Source organism: Pygocentrus nattereri, chromosome 18 (genome assembly GCF_015220715.1).
Source record: "Pygocentrus nattereri isolate fPygNat1 chromosome 18, fPygNat1.pri, whole genome shotgun sequence".
In the NCBI taxonomy this organism is placed as follows: domain Eukaryota; kingdom Metazoa; phylum Chordata; class Actinopteri; order Characiformes; family Serrasalmidae; genus Pygocentrus; species Pygocentrus nattereri.
This window is the reverse complement of record NC_051228.1, coordinates 29727541-29745044: the sequence shown is the minus strand read 5'-3', so window position 1 is coordinate 29745044 and position 17504 is coordinate 29727541. Positions and strand designations below refer to the sequence as shown.

At 38.4% G+C, this 17504-nt stretch overlaps 2 protein-coding genes across 4 annotated transcripts; both read right to left on the bottom strand.

The window, feature by feature from the left end:
- Nucleotides 1-1437: 1437 nt before the first annotated feature.
- On the bottom strand, nt 1438-6546 carry LOC108424556. 2 transcript variants are annotated; one of them, XM_017692683.2, is made up of 8 exons: nt 6332-6546; nt 5868-6191; nt 5504-5752; nt 4801-4914; nt 3801-3836; nt 3454-3486; nt 3346-3377; nt 1438-3208 (listed from the first exon to the last, which is right to left on the bottom strand). In XM_017692683.2, the coding sequence occupies exons 1-8, from the start codon at nt 6381-6383 to the stop codon at nt 3038-3040; spliced, it is 1011 nt and encodes a 336-aa protein (XP_017548172.2). In that variant the 5' UTR covers nt 6384-6546; the 3' UTR covers nt 1438-3037. The 2 variants fall into 2 exon arrangements, with proteins under 2 accessions (XP_017548172.2, XP_017548173.2); XM_017692684.2 differs by having other exon boundaries at nt 1438-3205.
- Nucleotides 6547-6682: 136 nt separating this feature from the next.
- On the bottom strand, nt 6683-17478 carry ift46 (intraflagellar transport 46 homolog (Chlamydomonas)). 2 transcript variants are annotated; one of them, XM_017692680.2, is made up of 12 exons: nt 17350-17478; nt 16635-16731; nt 16473-16549; nt 15802-15941; nt 14049-14123; nt 13787-13880; nt 11798-11926; nt 10820-10938; nt 10521-10587; nt 10165-10225; nt 9964-10049; nt 6683-7156 (listed from the first exon to the last, which is right to left on the bottom strand). In XM_017692680.2, the coding sequence occupies exons 1-12, from the start codon at nt 17371-17373 to the stop codon at nt 7064-7066; spliced, it is 1062 nt and encodes a 353-aa protein (XP_017548169.1). In that variant the 5' UTR covers nt 17374-17478; the 3' UTR covers nt 6683-7063. The 2 variants fall into 2 exon arrangements, with proteins under 2 accessions (XP_017548169.1, XP_017548170.1); XM_017692681.2 differs by lacking the exons at nt 9964-10049; nt 10165-10225.
- Nucleotides 17479-17504: the final 26 nt, after the last annotated feature.

The following is a 17504-nucleotide window of genomic DNA, read 5'->3' as shown; positions in this document are numbered from 1 at the left end:
TTGGTGATAGGAACCCGACGTCTAAAGTGATTAATGCCTTTAAAAGCTTCCTCACTGAAGTTGCATGAAGTGATGAACATGCTCTCTAAAGCTTGATACAATGTTTTATGATCATTTTGAAATTTTGAGATAAAGTTTTGGCCTTGAATGTATTTTTAAACTCCATTCGTGGTGGAGAGGCACGTGCAGGGTGTTTGAGGCAGAACAGAAACACTACATATAAAACTTACAATACTCCTGTATGTTCACTGGTCATTTGGGAACATTAAAAAATGTGACGAAGACACTGGGATTTCTGGCTCTTACCACCACTGTAAAGAAACTGAAGCCAATAAGCTTCTCTAAAATTGACCATTTCACACCAAACCACTCTGAATAACTGTTTACCCATCAGCGTTTGAATTATGCAGGAATTCCCTTTTAACCTGTTAATGTTGGTAACTGAAATTTTACATTTCCTTTATTCCATGTGCTATCTGAGCACAATTCTGAAGAAATGAACTAAACCATATAACTAAAAAGTGAGTTTTAGACATATCATGTTAAGTTCTTCAGTCACACGAGACGACTGGCTTTAAACAAAACAGAAAATCCTAATGTAATTGAGAATAATAATGTAAAAATGGCATGTAATTTAAAAGATGGTAGGTAGACCTCCATATTCAAGTTATCTGACTATACAGAATGTTCCAACATTGTGCATTTGTGTTTATCATACTGAAGGTTTGATGTGAGACATGTATGTGAAAGTGAAGCCTCAGATACATCATGTTCTTTCACACAGCACAGAAGTCAGACAATAAAGGAAACACGTTGCTATTCAGAAAATAAATCTTTATTTCTAAATGTAACTAAAAATATTACTTTTTAGCTCAGTGTCAGATTCAGCAGCTGGCTTTATACTTGGAAAATATATATTTAGGGAAAAAAACACTGTGCCACCAACCATTCTTAAGAAATAATTTCTTCCCAGAACCCAGTTACACAGTTCTCTTACACAGTTTCAAGTTTCTGATAATCTCCAGTGTTTCCTTATTAGGGACTTTCTCTTAGCTAAGAACAGAATCTACACACTCAAGAGGATAAAGGTGAAAACAATTTTGCAGTTTAAGAAAATGTCATGAATCGGACCTAGACTTTTTCTTAGGACCTTTATCAAGAACAAATTAAAGAAAAAAACTAGGAAGATGGGCGAATAAGGCCCATTCTTCTGAACCAATACACATAGACAGACAGTCTATGTGTAACCAAGCTGACACCTAAGTTATTAGAGTATTTCCTTATGAAAAAAAAGATCTATAGTAATACTACAGCAAGTTCTACAAGATCCCTAAAAGACATTTACTACAGTTCACTTTAAAGCCGTGTCATTTTTTTTTGAGAATTTATGGAAATAAGAGGCAAAAATATTACAGAAGTATTATAGAGCACAACAGATTTCTTATAGTATTATATATTTTAATATGTCACTGAGAATCAGACAAAGTTACATGCAGGATGTGTCTTTGTTGCTTTAAAAGATTGTCATTTTACAAAATATGCGGTAATTTGTAGAGAGACTTTGTCAAATGTCACTACCCACCTGTTAACAGGGATATGTGCTTAGGAAAATATCAGATGTTAGTCAAAAGAGAGGTAAAAAAAAACGTGGTTGATGGCAAGATGGCAGTTTTCACAGAAAAAAAGGATATCAGAAGGTTGAACAATTCAATCAATTTAACTTCCAAAACTATTCATTCATTAGCAAATAATTATCGACCAGAATACAAATGTTTTGGTGTAATGTCAAAAAGTACTACTACTAACCTTTAAAATGATCTATTTTTAATTTCACATAAAATTTTCTTCTTCAAATACACAATATGTCCAAATGGATCCAGGCACCCCATCTAAATTAGCGAATTCAGCTCCTTTAAGTGCTGGCACAGTAGTCCAATAGCACACATTCAGCTTGTATAATGTACACTGAAAAGCAACGCTAACAAAATGGTGCTCTCTGAAGTAGTTGCACATAAAGATCACCAAGCCCAATGCCAAACATAAGCTAGAGGGGTAATAAAACTCCCCTGCATTGGGCTGTGGAGTAGTGAAACTGAGTTCTCTGAAGTGATTAAGCACCATCCAACACCTGTGTTATGAGTTGGATCCAGACTGAATCGTTCAACATCAGTACCTGAACTCATTGATGCTCTTGAGGTTGAATGCAATCAAATGCTCAAAGCAGTCTATAATGTAAAGCCTTCTCAGAAGAGCAAAACCTGTTAATGCAGCAAAGAGGGGGCAAACACCCTATTCATACCCTTGATTGCAGAAGATTTGTTGTTAAGCAGGTGTCTACAAACTTTTGGACGTATAGTGCATACTTTAACTACCCAAGCATTTTAGCCCAGAGATATCTATACAAAATAATGTGACACACAAAACCCACAGCTTTTTGTATTAAGTTCAATTTCTTACCAAAAACAACAAAATAAACAGAACTCTCAGGGCAAATGTGTATAAAACTGATATTTTAAAAAGGAATTGCGTAATTCTAGCATAATAATCAGATATGTGCTTTGTAATAGAATTGCATCAGATTTGTTCATTTTCAAATCCAGCATTTTCTGATGGTTTTGGCCTAACACAGAGTATTGGCTTGGTGCCACCTGTACCAGAGTAGTTAACTCACTGCACTGAACTGAGCTGGAGTCCATGTGCCTGCTTGAGTGCAAGGACAGCTCTAGATTTATAAACCACAAGCCCTGCATGAGTTGAACTGTGGTATTTAAGCTGTGCAGAGCAGGTGGGCCTCAGAACCAAAATTGGAGGAACAGTGAACTAGAGAAGCTACATAAACCTCCTTACACTTGAAATACAGTATTCACAGAATACATTACAGACACAGCTCTGGAAATCTGCTGAGATTCTGATAAGTCATGCTGAGGTCACTGCAGAACACACCGCTACCTACACCTAGACTGCTTAAGACAATACAAGTACCATGGGTGCATCAGTCCAGCATTAGAACACAGTGCAGACCTGTTGCTCTACTGACTCATGTGGGAGTTTGAAGAGGCTGTATTTTCATCTTAAGTTCTGGTATGGTGGAGTAGCCAAAGTCCTCAGAAGGTTGCTCTTTATTCACAGCCTGCTGAACTTTCAGCTTTATGAAGTCTGTGTAGACATATGGCAATAGGTCCACTCTCGGAGGATCAGGGGCTTCCTGCTGAATGCACATAAATCAAAAACAATACGTGCTTATGACAGTGAAATACTCTTAACTAAGTAGAGCAATTAAAGCAAGATTTAATGTGAACTGTTTGGTGCTCTGAGGTCAAGGTAGTATGATTTTGATTCTATTACCTGCTGAAATATGGGCTCGTCATATACACGCTCTGTAAAAAGCAACACAACGTCACATCATTACAAGGTTTAGGTTTAGACAACAGGATAAATAGAAATTCTTCATACCTTCCATTGCGATATCACCTGTTCTTCTTTGATCTGAAAACACATCATGTGAATAGACTAGTCATAATGTAAAGCATGAGTATGTTTTATTTGTGCTGTAAAAAAAAAAACATGGTTAAGACATGAATTCATTATTAATGAAAAACTGTCCAAAAAAAAGGATGTCCACATTTTCATCTATTTCACAATGTATGGCGTAGAAATGCTCCTAAATCACTTAGAATAAAATGTCTTTACATTAACTTGCATGAAAAGTTAAGACTATTTTTCTTCTCCTGTAAAGTTACCATTTTGGACCAAAAAAATTTTATTTTTTTTGGACAGTGAGAATGTATAAAAAGTAATACCTCTTCGTCTTTTAGTTGGACCTGTTGTACAGCAGCCTGTCAACACAAAGGGGTTAAGGCAGAAGGATATTAAGAACTTGCATGTAGGAAGTGTGCAAATGAGCAAAATTCACATAAAGGAAAACTGTATATGTTTTCTCGTCTAAAGAAGGGTGATAATTATAAAATTCAAACCTTCATCTACAAAGCTTTTAGTCATATCATTAACACCATGACCGACAGGAAAAACATCTCTACTAAACACAGCACCTTCAAAACAGCTCAAACTTCAAGTGATTTTTATATATTATTAACTAAATAATATCATTAATCATGTGCTTGGATTACAAGAGTCCACTAACACTTCACACTTGATGCTACATCATTTGCTGTAGGTCACTTAGTGTAAGTTTTGAGCTGGTCAGTCTCACTGTCACATTTCTAAAAAAATATTTGAATTTCTTTGAAAGCAATAGTTCACTGAAAGATCTATTTTCTATTTAGTGAGTATACGTTTTTGATTTTTGCAGCAGAGCAGTAAGGCTAATTAACTCACAGTCACAGTCACCCAGTGATATTTTGGCTGACACAGATACCCTTTACATTTTAGCTACATTAGCCTCGTGGCTCTAGTGTAAATCTGAAGAATGAAGCTTGAGATGCCAAGCATGTCCTGGCCAGCTGACTACATTTGGGATAAAGAGAAAATTGTGTAAACTCTTCACTTTAAGAACAATGTAAAAGATTTTAAAGCGTTTAGCTGTTAACATTACCGTGGGCAGGAAAGCTCATTAACATGGACAGGAAAAAACAGCTCTATTACTAGACACAGCAGCTTCGACACTCTTCTCAGAACAATTAAATGGCAATTCATATAACTTGCTACATAATACAGTAAATCAATCATACACTTAGTATTTCTCTAGGACTTTAATGATGGCATTGACACAAAACCACTGCAAAGTGTTAAAATAAACGTTTTTAATGTCACTGATCAAAAATTAAACAAAAAAAAACTTACCACATTTGCAGGTGTAGAATAAAATTATGCACAAAGTTAAGATGGCAATAAGTGTTCCTCCACTACAGTACAGGATCAGTATAAGGTAATTTTCTTTTTCTCCAGTGCCTACATCTGCAAAGTTGACAAACACAGGTCTTATATTACAGTTACTCCAACATGGTGTTTCCTGTGCAACCAAGTGTATCCTGTGACCAGCGATATGAAAACATATCATAAAAGATATGAGTCTTTTATATTGGGCTGGTTTTCCAGATACAAATTAGTCAATCCATCCATCCATCCATCCCCAATTTTCTCTTCTCCAATTCCACCCACTAGTCTGGACTCCCCCAATCACGCCATACTACCAACCCTAGGAGCCCGTAGGCTGACACTGGCTTCCTCTGAGGCCTTTAAAGTGCCTCCACATCTTTTCAAACTGCTGCTCACGCAACGTAATCGGACAGCCAAACAGATCCTAACGGATCCTACCCACTCAGAGAGAGTGAGGTCAACTGTGCTCTCTTGGACTCCTGGGAACGGATGGCTGTAGCATCACCAGGGATTGAACTCGTCATCTCCTGATGGCGTATATGTATGAGAAAACTCTCAGACTCTGAACTTGCTTAAAGTATTTTTGTGAAGTTTCATAAGGCTAGTTTTAACATCACAGGGCTGAACAGATCTTTAGCAGCTGTTAACAGATCCTAGTATTTCTCACCTGATGTGATATTGACATGTGCCTCTGATGTTCCAGCTGCATTTGAAACCTGACAGGTGTATGTTCCCCAGTCTGAGGCGTTCAGGCAGGACACACGCATGGTCCGGTTTTTCTCATTAAAGGAGATTCTCTGGTCCTCTGGCAGTGGCAGTCCGTCCCGCAACCAACGCAGGTCCAGAAAATCTCCTCTCACCTCACACCTCAGGGTCAGAGGGCAGCGAGAAGTGGACACAGCTATCTTTAAAACAGCTGGAGGAGTCACAGTCAAATAACTGTTTTACTTTAACAACAAACAAGCAGAGCAGTAAAGAAAAGTCACTCAAGAACACAAATACAAGAAGTACATGAGACAGGTCAAACTCACACAGCACAGATAAGTTGATGTTACAGGGCTCCGTGTCTCTATTGTGTACGAATGTTTTCTCCTCATAAATTCCTTCATCTTCTGCTGTCAGATTAGCCACAATAAGACTCAAATGCTTTATATCAAAATAGATATTTGTGCATGTGTTGGTTCTGCACTCAGTAATGTTTGGCTTTTCAAATGTATATAAAAGACGTTTTGATGCTGAATTTCTGTATTTACTCCATTCCACTCGTGTCACATTTTGCTCGTGTGCACGGCAGGTGTGCAGCTCTGCTCGACCGTGTAACACTCCACTCACTGTCTGCCCACCAACCCCTCTACCTGCAGAACAAAGTCAGAAAAAACAGAAATTACGGCTGGTAGTGTTTTTAAATAATATTAAAATAGCGTGTGTTAAATTAAAAGCATCTGCATTACTACATACTGCTATTTATCTTCTAGAAGCATAAGAACATACTTACCAACAAATGGCCACAGAATAAGCATTAAAATGACAATGTGTCTTCCTGGCATTGTAAATATAATCCTGATTCATAGGAGTCTTTCTATTCAGCCAAATCCATATCATTAATGAACACTAAGTACCTCGACGGGATCTATGAATCACTATCAAGTCTGTAAAATCTGCTTCACGTGAATGCAGAAGAGAGAAACTGTCACAGCAGGCAAAGTAGTGTGGCTTGAGAGGAAGATCGCAGCCTACAGACACGTTCGAACACCCATTATGAAAGCGAACTGCTCGGCCTACACCACGTGTTTTCGCACAGCGTTTAAGATGAGTCAAGCTATAAAGGAAGCCACAGAGTCACCGCTGCCAAGGAAATAAACCTTTATTTGTAAATCTAACTGACTGAGGAAACGTTGCCATTTGGCATAGTGTCATATAACAGCCTGGTTAAGGCTTCCTATGGTTTATAAATAAAAGCATTCTTCTAAATCAATGACATACAAATGAATAGATATTTTAATAAAAAATATCTTTAAAGCAAATTATGCATACATTTCTCAGACTGCAGAAAAGTTAAAGTAATGCTTATTATGTGTTATTAAGGTCATGACCCTTGGAAAAGCACAACAGGAGATTCACGCATGAGAAAGAGGTATTTTCACATGGAAGTGGTGGGGGTGGATCAGAAGCAAAGAGTTATGGACAGTTTTAAAAGGTCCTCGTGGGTGGGGAATGATTGCGGGAATCACTCTAATGTCAATGTCTCTGCTTCTGCTGTAGCGGTGTGGGGAGCAGATGAAGTGTTGGACTTGTGGCCCTCTGCCAACGCCTTAAAGTGCTAAAGACAGGAAGAGGGGAAAACACTCAGTGACACAATCTAATGAACACTAACAGAATGTAAGCATTTCATGCACAATTTTCCAACTACACACAAAAGCTGTTTTTGTTTCAGAGTAAGATGAAAGTTTTATATTGTTGCTGAAAACCTCTGATCAAGACACATAAAACATAAGACACATAAAACAGCTTGTGTTGCATGTATTCTACAAAGTTTGAACACATGTCGATTGACATTATGACATTATGTCGATTTTACTAAGTGAAAATAAGAGAACATGTCTACAGGGAACTTAAACATGGCATACTGTTCTGAAAATTTTAGTGCACTATTCCTATTTATTTTTTGAGCTTAATATATGGTAAAAAATAAAAGATAAAAATGTACCATAACTTTTGCACACACAACATTGTTTTATTTTTCCCCATTATGTTAAATCCAGCACATAAACAGTAATTGCACATTAAAACGTGCAGAAGGGTGTTCTCTGTATAGGATCTATCAAGTTATTTTCACTTAAATCAATAAAACATGTAATTTGATCAGGGGTGCCCAAAATTCTACATCCAATTGCATTTTCAAGCATAAAAAAACCCAGCGTTTAAACATCGAGCAAAAGAGGTTCTTCAGATAAAGCTCTGGCATTTAAGACACTGCATCTCTGCATTAAATTGTGCATGCTCTTGTGATGGTAGCTGGTGGGGCAAACGCTCCCAGGGAGAGAGATGCTACTGGGTGGACATGTACTGGCCCAGTCCTCCAAAGGGAACACGCAGGAGTCAGCAGATGCAGTGTACTGCAGACCATTTATTGGGCTGGGGAGAACCCACACTCCACTCATCACAATCCAGAATAGCAGCAGTAGGCAGAACATACAGGCTACAACCTAGAGCTGTCCACCATGTGCATACACCTAAAAAGCATCTCTGCACGCTCACACTCTCTCTAGTATACCTATTGTAGTGCGCATGCATGTGGTCTAAGGCACTTAAAGTGACCGTCACACTGAAAAATTCAAGAACTGAATTCAAGTACCTGAGAGCATAGGTTCATAGGAACTACTCTGAAAAGATGCCAAATTATCTTTCCTTCTTAACCCAAAATTACTGATACTGGACCAATATATCCAGGAACTGCACACACACGAACTGCATCCAGTCTACTCTGCAGATGAAGTTCACATGAGCCATAAAGGCCCCCTAATTAATATGTTTCAAAGATGTTAGAGACAAAAAAGTTGTCCAGAGAAATATGAGTAGATTATAAAATAACAGCCCTTATTAAGATTATTTTGTAAAGATTTGTACTAAAAAGGTCTGAGACCTCTGAGGACAAAACAGCTGTGTATATACATCACACAGGCAACATTGTGTATAATAGATAGCATGTAGTTTTTATTTAATTAGGCACATACACCAATCAGTAATAACATTATGACCACCTCCTTGTTTCTACACTCATTATCCATTTTATCAGCTCCACTTACTATATAGGTACACTTTGTAGTTCTACAATTCTCAGCACTGCAGTAACACTAATGTGGTGGTGGCATGCTAGTGTGTGTTGTGCTGGTTCGAGTAAATCTGTGCCCACCCACTGTCAACTTTATTAGAGACTCCTACCTTGTCAGAGACAACAGCTCATGTGCTGCTGCACAGTTTATGCTGGTCATCTTCAAGGCCTTCCACAGGACAATTTTCAGTTGGTGAACTATTCTCGGTCCAGCAGTGACCGAGGTGTTTAAAAACTTCAGCAGCACTGATCCACTCAGACCAGCGCAACACACACTAACACACCATCACCACCACATCAGCATTACTGCAGTGCTGAAAATGATCCTCGACCAAAACAGTACCTGCTCTGTCAGGGTCCATGAGGGTCCTGACCACTAAAGAATAGGGTAAAAGGGGGCTAACAAAGTATGCAGAGAAACAGATGGACTACAGTCTATAATTGTAGATCTACAAAGTGCACCCATATAGTAAGTGGAGCTGATAAAATAGACAATGAGCGTAGAAACAAGGAGGTGGTCATAATGTTATGCCTGATGTGTGCAGCAAGTTCAGTCTTGCTTAAAAATCTCACCAGGAAGCATGGTGCCTAACAATCTTCAGGCTTTATACCAATAAATGCTGGATGTACTAAACGTTCCATTGCAGTTCTCAGTACTCTTGTTTTTTTTTTACCTGTTCCTTTTTTAACTCCTGCACAAACTGGTCTCTGGTAGCTACTTTTACTTCTGCTTGATCGTAATTTAACTGAAGCACTTTTATTTGGCAAGTCATTTGCAACCCACAGCTGCCACCGTCTGGACAGGAAGATAAATCAGTTTTGTCATAAAACATTAAATGACTACAATCTTGTAATAACGCAAGCTCTGTCTCTCATGCTTCTAAAGCCACGGTAAGACACCCATCATAGGTGTGTGAGAACCCTTTTATAAAGGTCAGCCCTTTGTGGACTAACAACCATTGAGTTTGTTTAGGCTTGGCAGCATGTTGAGGAACCTTGCAGCCATGTATAAGAGACAAATGCTAGCAAATAAAAATAAAAAACAGAGAAAGTTGATATAAGATCTTGGAATTTACTAAATAAATGCCATTACATGAAGATTAGCAGCAAAAAAATACCTCCTTTTGACTGTCTACCAAAACCTGTTTAAATTCTGATATATGAATCCAAATAAATTCAAAACCTATGCTTATAAATGTCATTTGTCCTCAGCTTAATATATAAGGTAGGTAATGCAACTTAGAAAAAAAACTGAGCAGACCAGTACAGTTTTTTTTTTTTTTTAAAACACTGACCTGGGAATTTTTGAATTCAGAATAGAGTGTGAATAGGACATGGAGAGACTGGATTCGGTTCTTATACACAGGGATGTCCAGGATACCTGTGGAAATCAATTTCATTAGATTTAGCAGTAAAACACAAACATTCTGCTATGAAGTCTGAAAAACAGATCATGTAAAAATAAAAAAAAAATAAAAAAACTGAGTTCAGCTCACCACATATTATGTCAATATATTCTGCTAAGCCACAATTAATATCTGCTGTAGGAAGGTTCACCTGGGATGGAGAAAGGCAAACAAGCTGCGCAGATAGCCAGATATAGATCTACAGCAAACTGATGCACTGTCATGTTACTGAGTTAAAGTACTGAGAAGAGGCAACACAATCTGTAAACATATAGTTGGCTTGTCAAGGACTGAAAACAGGTAAACAGTGAAGAACAAATAACATTCCATGACTGTAACAATATCACCATCATATAAATATTCAGAATATTTTATTCAGAACATTTTATTCACTCAAGCACAAGCCAATTTTCCAGTACTTCACCAGTGAATATTTGACAACTGACCTTGCCCAAAAGCTCCTCAAACTCAGGTGGCCACTCCTGCATCAGGGTATCGATGTCTGGCATGGGTCTGAGGTAGACAAACATAAATTCAGATAATTGGCATAAATTCTCTCTACTTGTGCAGCAGTTAGAAAAGTGGTTTATGTTTGATGAATGGGTGAACACAGTTTGCTTACAGCTGTGATTGTATGGCACAGTGTGTGTGTGTGTGTGTGTTTGTGCCTGGTGAAATGAAGGGTGTATTTCAGTGTGTACTGTAGTTTAGAGTGCATGCACTATGTATAAGTGTGTCTGCTTGCCTGTTGTAGTGTACAGTAGCTGGTGGTTTTGAGCGGTGTAGTTCACTTATGCTCTCTATCCAGTTGTCTATGGCTTTGGGGTTCTTCTGTGGGTTCTCAATACTCTTTACTTTCACCTCCTACAAAGTACAGAGACAGACATGCTGGATGTACTAAAAATTCCAGGCCACTCTCACTTCAGTAGCCCACACCTGATGTATTTTTTTACTGGTTCCCTTTAAAAAGGTCAAGCTTGTCTTCAACAAGTCCAGTCTGACAAAAAAGATGTTCAGCAGTTTTTTCAGCAAAAAAGGAGATGACAACAGGCCAATAATAAGGTATGACAGCAGAATTTCTGGCATTTGAGAAAGTCTGTATTATTTCAATTTATTCCTACTCTATTTAATACTTGAACTAAAGTGGCTCTCATATGACCTGTAGGTCTACTCTATGTAAAGGTTTAATAGCTTTTTGGGTTTGCACATAACAGATTCAACAGCATTTTCCATCTGTGCACATATAACAGCTTTGACAAATGGAGCTAGTATCTCAAAATGTTTTATGCAACCATTACTATAATTTACCCAACAACATAAAAACTCTAGTCACCAGTTTTCCATAAAAGGTAGCTACATTTTTCATTATACTGATGGAATAGCTGAAAACGTGCTAAGTAAAAATATTACACATCTACAGCCAGATATAACCAAAACTGAGCAAATATCCATTGGCTTTAAGCATATAGCACATGAAAAGCTGGTTAAAATTTGAACTGAGCACCATCCTTGTTATGAATTGCAATTTACTTGGGTCAATAAATGAACTGCAATTTCAATATGTGGAAAGAATTATAACTAACTTCTTTCAACCACAAAATAGTGTTTGCGTAGGCCATTGTATTAAACAATGGTACACAATGTAATGTTCATGGCTATTCCATGTCTATGACTGCATTTTATATACTAAAGAGTAATAAAGCATACATGTGTGAGCACTTACAGCAACATTGTGCTGTTTGCTGTTCTCTGAGAGCCACAGGGAGAGCACCGTAGGGTCAGACTGCTTAGCACAGGGTTCATCCAGCACCAACAGTCCCAGACCGTCTGCCTTCCCATCTGGCCGAGGAACCTGGTTATCACCGAAAAGTTTGTAACAGCAAACCACAAGAGCTGAAGACAATGAACAGATCAAAGCCTAATGAACAGATCAAGGCATAGCTAATAATGATTCAAAATGACTCAGCATAAGCCGTTCTCCTTTCGGACAACTTTTGGAAGTGTCTTGCTTTCAAAAGTGTTTGTTTCATGTTTCAATACAGAGTCATAAATCATGGGTATGTCCCTATTATTGTTCTAAATAATGGTAATCCTAAATAGGAATGCACATACAACTTTTTTCTCTGCTGATACCGATACCTAAACTTAGGAGTATGGATGTGATTTTTTTCTTCTTCAATTTTAAAATCTGTATATCTCTTGCAATGTGTGAAGAATTTATTCCAAAACATAATATCTATTTTAAGAAATTTTGGTTATTAAAAACGGAGTTGCGCACCCGTGGTATAGACAGTGGATCGGTGATGTCTGGCCGACACCTAACATTGGTGCCCACATCAGTCCTAATTCTACACCTGCTAAACCTTCTCCAAACCTAGGATAGCACCAACATACACTATATTTCCAAATGTATTCACTCACCCATCGAAATCATTGAATTCAGATTTTTCAATCTCTTCCATGGCCACAGATATATAAAACCAAGCACCTAGGCATGCAGACTGCTTCTACAAACATTTGTGAAAGAATGGGAGCTCATTGAATTCCAGTGTGGTACCGTGATAGGATGCCATCTGTGCAACAAGTCCAGTTGTGAAATTTCCTTGCTACTAAATATTCCGAAGTCAACTGTCAGTGGTATTAGAACAAAGTGGAAGCAATTGGGAACGACAGCAACTCAGCCACGAAAAGCTAGGCCACGTATAATGACAGAGCGGGGTAAGCTGAGGTACATAGTGCGCAGAGTCAATCACTACAGACCTCCAAACTTCACGTGGCCTTCAGATTAGCTCAAGAACAGCACAGAGAGCTTCATGGAATGGGTTTCCATGGCAGAGTAGCTGCATCCAAGCTTTACATCACCAAGTGCAATGAAAAGCATCAAATGCAGTGGTATAAAGCGCCGCCACCGGACTCTAGAGCAGTGGAGACGTGTTCTATGGAGTGACTAATCACGCTTCTCCCTCTGGCAATCCGATGGATGAGTCTGGGTTTGGCGGTTGCCAGGAGAACGGTACTTGTCTGCCTGCATTGTGCCAAGTGTAAAGTTTGGTGGAGGGGGGATTATGTTGTAAGGTTGTTTTTCAGGAGTTGGGCTTGACCCCTTATTTCCAATGAAAGGAACTCTTAACTCTTTAGCAGACCAAGAGATTTTGGACAATTTCATGCTCCCAAATTTGTGGGAACCGTTTGGGAATGGTCCCTTCCTGTTCCAACATGACTGTACACCAGTGTACAAAGCAAGGTCCATAAAGACATAAATGACCGAGTTTGGTGTGGAAGAACTTGACTGGCCTGACCTCAACCCGACAGAACACCTTTGGGATGAATCAGATCGGAGACTGTGAGCCAGGCCTTCTCATCCAACATCAGAGTCTTCTGGAAGAATGGACCATGTGCTTCTGGAAGAATGGTCAAAAATTCCCATAAACACATCCTAAAACTTGTGGAAAGCATTCCCAGATGAGATAAAGATGTTATAGCTGCAAAGGGTGGGCTGACATCATATTAAACTGCATGGATTAAGAATGGGATGTAACTCAAGTTCATAAGCATGTGAAGGCAGAGGAGCAAATACTTTTGGCAATATAGTGTATATAATTAGGTACATATGCCAGTTAAGAACCTGTAATCACTACTGATTTGTTACTATGTTCAGCTACATAATATTAAAAAATTATATTAAAAAATTAATTAATATGACTGTACTCACTTTAAGGAAAGCATCAATGTCCCCTACAGCTGGGATGAAGTCAGGAATAAAAGGCTTCAGCTTATGGTCCAATTCTACAGTCTGTGGTGTGTATCTGAAAGTTACCAGTACTTATGAAACTTACCAGTACTTATGGATATAGAAGAGCGTGAGAAGACAGAGGAAAATTGTTGCACACATATTTGCATTTTGAGATATAAATCAGATGTGAGAAACATCTGTGGTTTATGTGGGTTTGTTTATGAAAGTACAAGAAGCTCACCGTGTGATGTACTGGAAAAGTTCTTTTATTTCTGCTGTAACACGAAGATGATCATAATCTGCTGGGTCATATGCTCTGTGAGCAAACAAAGACATATACATACTTTTCAGGACAAGCTCTATCAACAAGGTCCACCTCAGCCCTTCGCCCTATTCACTGAAATCAGATGATGCAAGGCTAAGTTTGAAAGACTTGCTATATTAAAAATTTTGTCATATAAAATAAAAAATGCGGATTTAAATATTACAAACTCTTCATCAAAAGGATTTTTTACATTTTCTTTTATTTGATATTACAAACCATACATGAACAAGTACTTATTAAATGTTTATTAAGTAAATAATGTACAGTAACTATTTTCATTAATTGTGGTTTTCAGCCTGTTGGCCTGCACCTTAATTAATGCAATTAATTATGTATAACTTCATCATTCTGGACTCATCTAATGTTTCCTCATTTTAATTAACATTTTTCTAGTGTCTTCCTAATTATGTGAAACCAGTGAAGCTGCACATGACTAACATAAAAATTATTCACACGTTTATCTGCAACCAATTTGGTTTTATATTATAAAACACTGATTCCAAAACTTTTGAACAGCAATTAAAACTTTTGAAAACTTTTCTGCCATTTAACATACATGTTTATCTGCATAACATGTTGCAGTTTATTCCTGTGAAATGTGTGAAACCGACAGTCTGTCTTGACAAAGCTAAAAGGGCGAATGACAGTGGAAGGAACTCAGAGAGAACATTTCATTCTTTTCTTTTAGTAGTATCTGTTAGACTGTGTTGGACTGTGTGTCTCCATGTTCAGAAGAATTACATTCATGGCACCTTGAGTAACTTAAATACATTATCTTCATACTGTACATTTTTTCTATTCTAAGAAAAATAATAAATAAAATAAGTAAAGTTTAGCAAGAGCCTGTAGGAAAAGCTCTGTGCATGCAGATTCATTCGTTTGCTGGATTGGTCTTGTTCTTGTTCTTGTTCTTGTTCTTCTTCTTGCTGCTCCCTTTAGGGGTCGCCACAGCGGATCATCTGCCTCCATCTTGCCCTATCCATTGCCTCCTCTACTTTCACACCAACCATCTCCATGTCCACCTTCACTACATCCGTAAACCTTCTCTGAGGTCTACCTCTTCTCCTTCTACCCGGCAGCTCCATCTCCAACATTCTTTGCCCAATATATCCACTATTCCTCCTCAACACATGTCCAAACCATCTCAACCTGGCCTCTCTGGCTTTATCTCCAAACTGCTCTACCTTCACTGTCCCTCTGATTTGCTCATTTCTAATCTTGTCCATCCTTGTCACTCCCAACGAAGATCTCAGCATCTTCATCTCTGCCACCTCCAGCTCAGCCTCCTGTCTTTTAGACAGAGCCACAGTCTCCAAACCATGCATCATAGCAGGACGCACTACTGTCTTGTAAACCTTCCCTTTCACTCTTGCTGCTATCCTTCTGTCACACATCAGCCGTGACATCCGTCTCCACCCACTCCATCCTGCCTGCACCCTCTTCCTCACCTCTTTTGCATTTTCAAAATCAAAAAAAGTGTTGGTCTGAATCAGATAAAGATAGCTAATAAAGTGTAAAGTGAAATTAATGTGAGATAACTAACTATTCAAAACCCTCTCACAATTGTGTCCATGTGCCACAAGCTAAATACTTATTGTTATTAGTGTCAGCTTTATTTCAAAAAAGAAAAAGGCTTCAGATTCATCATCACCAAGAGGTTTGTTCCTACCCTTCAGGAGCTGAACCCGGCTCCCCTTCCTCTTCATCTGACTCTGTTTCATCTGAGTCATCATCATCGTCATCCTCCTCCTCCTCTTCCTCATTATTTTCACTAGCTCCTCGTGGACTTGCTGGTGGCCCTTTCTTTTTCTGCAATTACATATGAATGCAAACGACCAAGTCAATGAACTTTAACAAAATCTTCTGGACCAAAATCAATGCCTAAGACCAATACACAATTTCTGCATAATTCAATCATTCAGCCATTTATTATGAAGTAATTTTGAGTGTTTTTATGTGAAATTGTGCATTGTAAACAAACTTACTGACATTTTTTTTATTACAACAGGGTTGAGAGGAACTAAGGAGTTTTTATATGCAATGCTGATGATGGTAAAACAGTGGTACATCTGAAAAAATGTTTTTTACTTTTGGTACCGTTTTGCATTAAATCACTGTACATGCACCTCTCTGCTGCAAATGGATTAATACAATTTATGAAAAAAATTTATCCAGCACCCCCCCGCGACCCTGACGGAGAAGCGGCTTAGAAAATGGATGGATGGACATCAAACCTCTCTGAATGACTTTTTTAATGTCTTAATTTTTAGTTTTTTCTGATCTTTTTAAACTTTTTAAGCCCCTTTCAATCAGAATTCAGATTGCAAACGAAGCATCTACCTTTGTGTCTTCTTCATATTCGTCGCTGCTGTTATTGGCCATGTTATTCAGCTGTTGTCTGCTCCTGCTCCTGAACACTGAAATCACAAGACTACATTTTAACCCTATGCTGTCAAACAGTAGCAACATGTTGTGGAATAGTAAAAGCAGCCAGGGTGTCACCTGTTTGACGTGGTGTTGGTGTGTACAAACTGGCGACCTCTTCTGAATCGTTGACGTCCAGTGTCTCGTCGAATGGCTGGTTGGTTATGAGCTGAGTCTGAAAACAATGAGATGTATGTTGTCAAGTAGAAACAAACTTGGCAAGCCACCTAAAATACGAGTTCTCACCTAACTCAAAAAGAAACAAACTAGTCACACGGATGTTTAACAGTATATTACGTGCGTTGCGGTGAATGGTTACCTTGTCAGACTGAAAAAAGCTGCTATTAGTCATACGAGAGGCAAAAACGTTATACAATAATTATTATTATTACACTTGTTTCGACACTTTTTGTCTTAAATGCCCAGTTGGAGCAGGGCCGCTCTGGACCCAAATTAGCGTTAGGTTACATAGATTGATAATTCTACTGCTAAATAGAACATACAGCTAAGGTCTTAAGTATACATATTCATCCAATAAAACGGTTTTCAGTGATTTTCCTGCTTACATTAACTAGCTAAGCTAGCTCACAGTCAATATTAATAACAATCGATTAGCAGTTAACGCAGCTCACGAGCTAACTATGCTAGCTTCGCAGACACAAAATAAATAAATAAATGTGGACTAGCTAGTTAACTGTATTTCTTTAACAGGTAACTCATATAAACACAGGACAGCACAGCAAAGGAACGGTTAATGGTTTTAATATAAGAAACGTGGTAGCTTAGAACGGACCTTGTGTCGCTCAAACCTCTCCATGTAAGCAGGCGCTGTGCTGTAACCCAGGGAGACCGATCCCGCGATACTTCAGATGAGAACAGGGTTAAAGCCCAAACGGACTTTTCCACTTGACCGTTTCCGTGCACTGCATGGCTGATGCAGTTCACTAG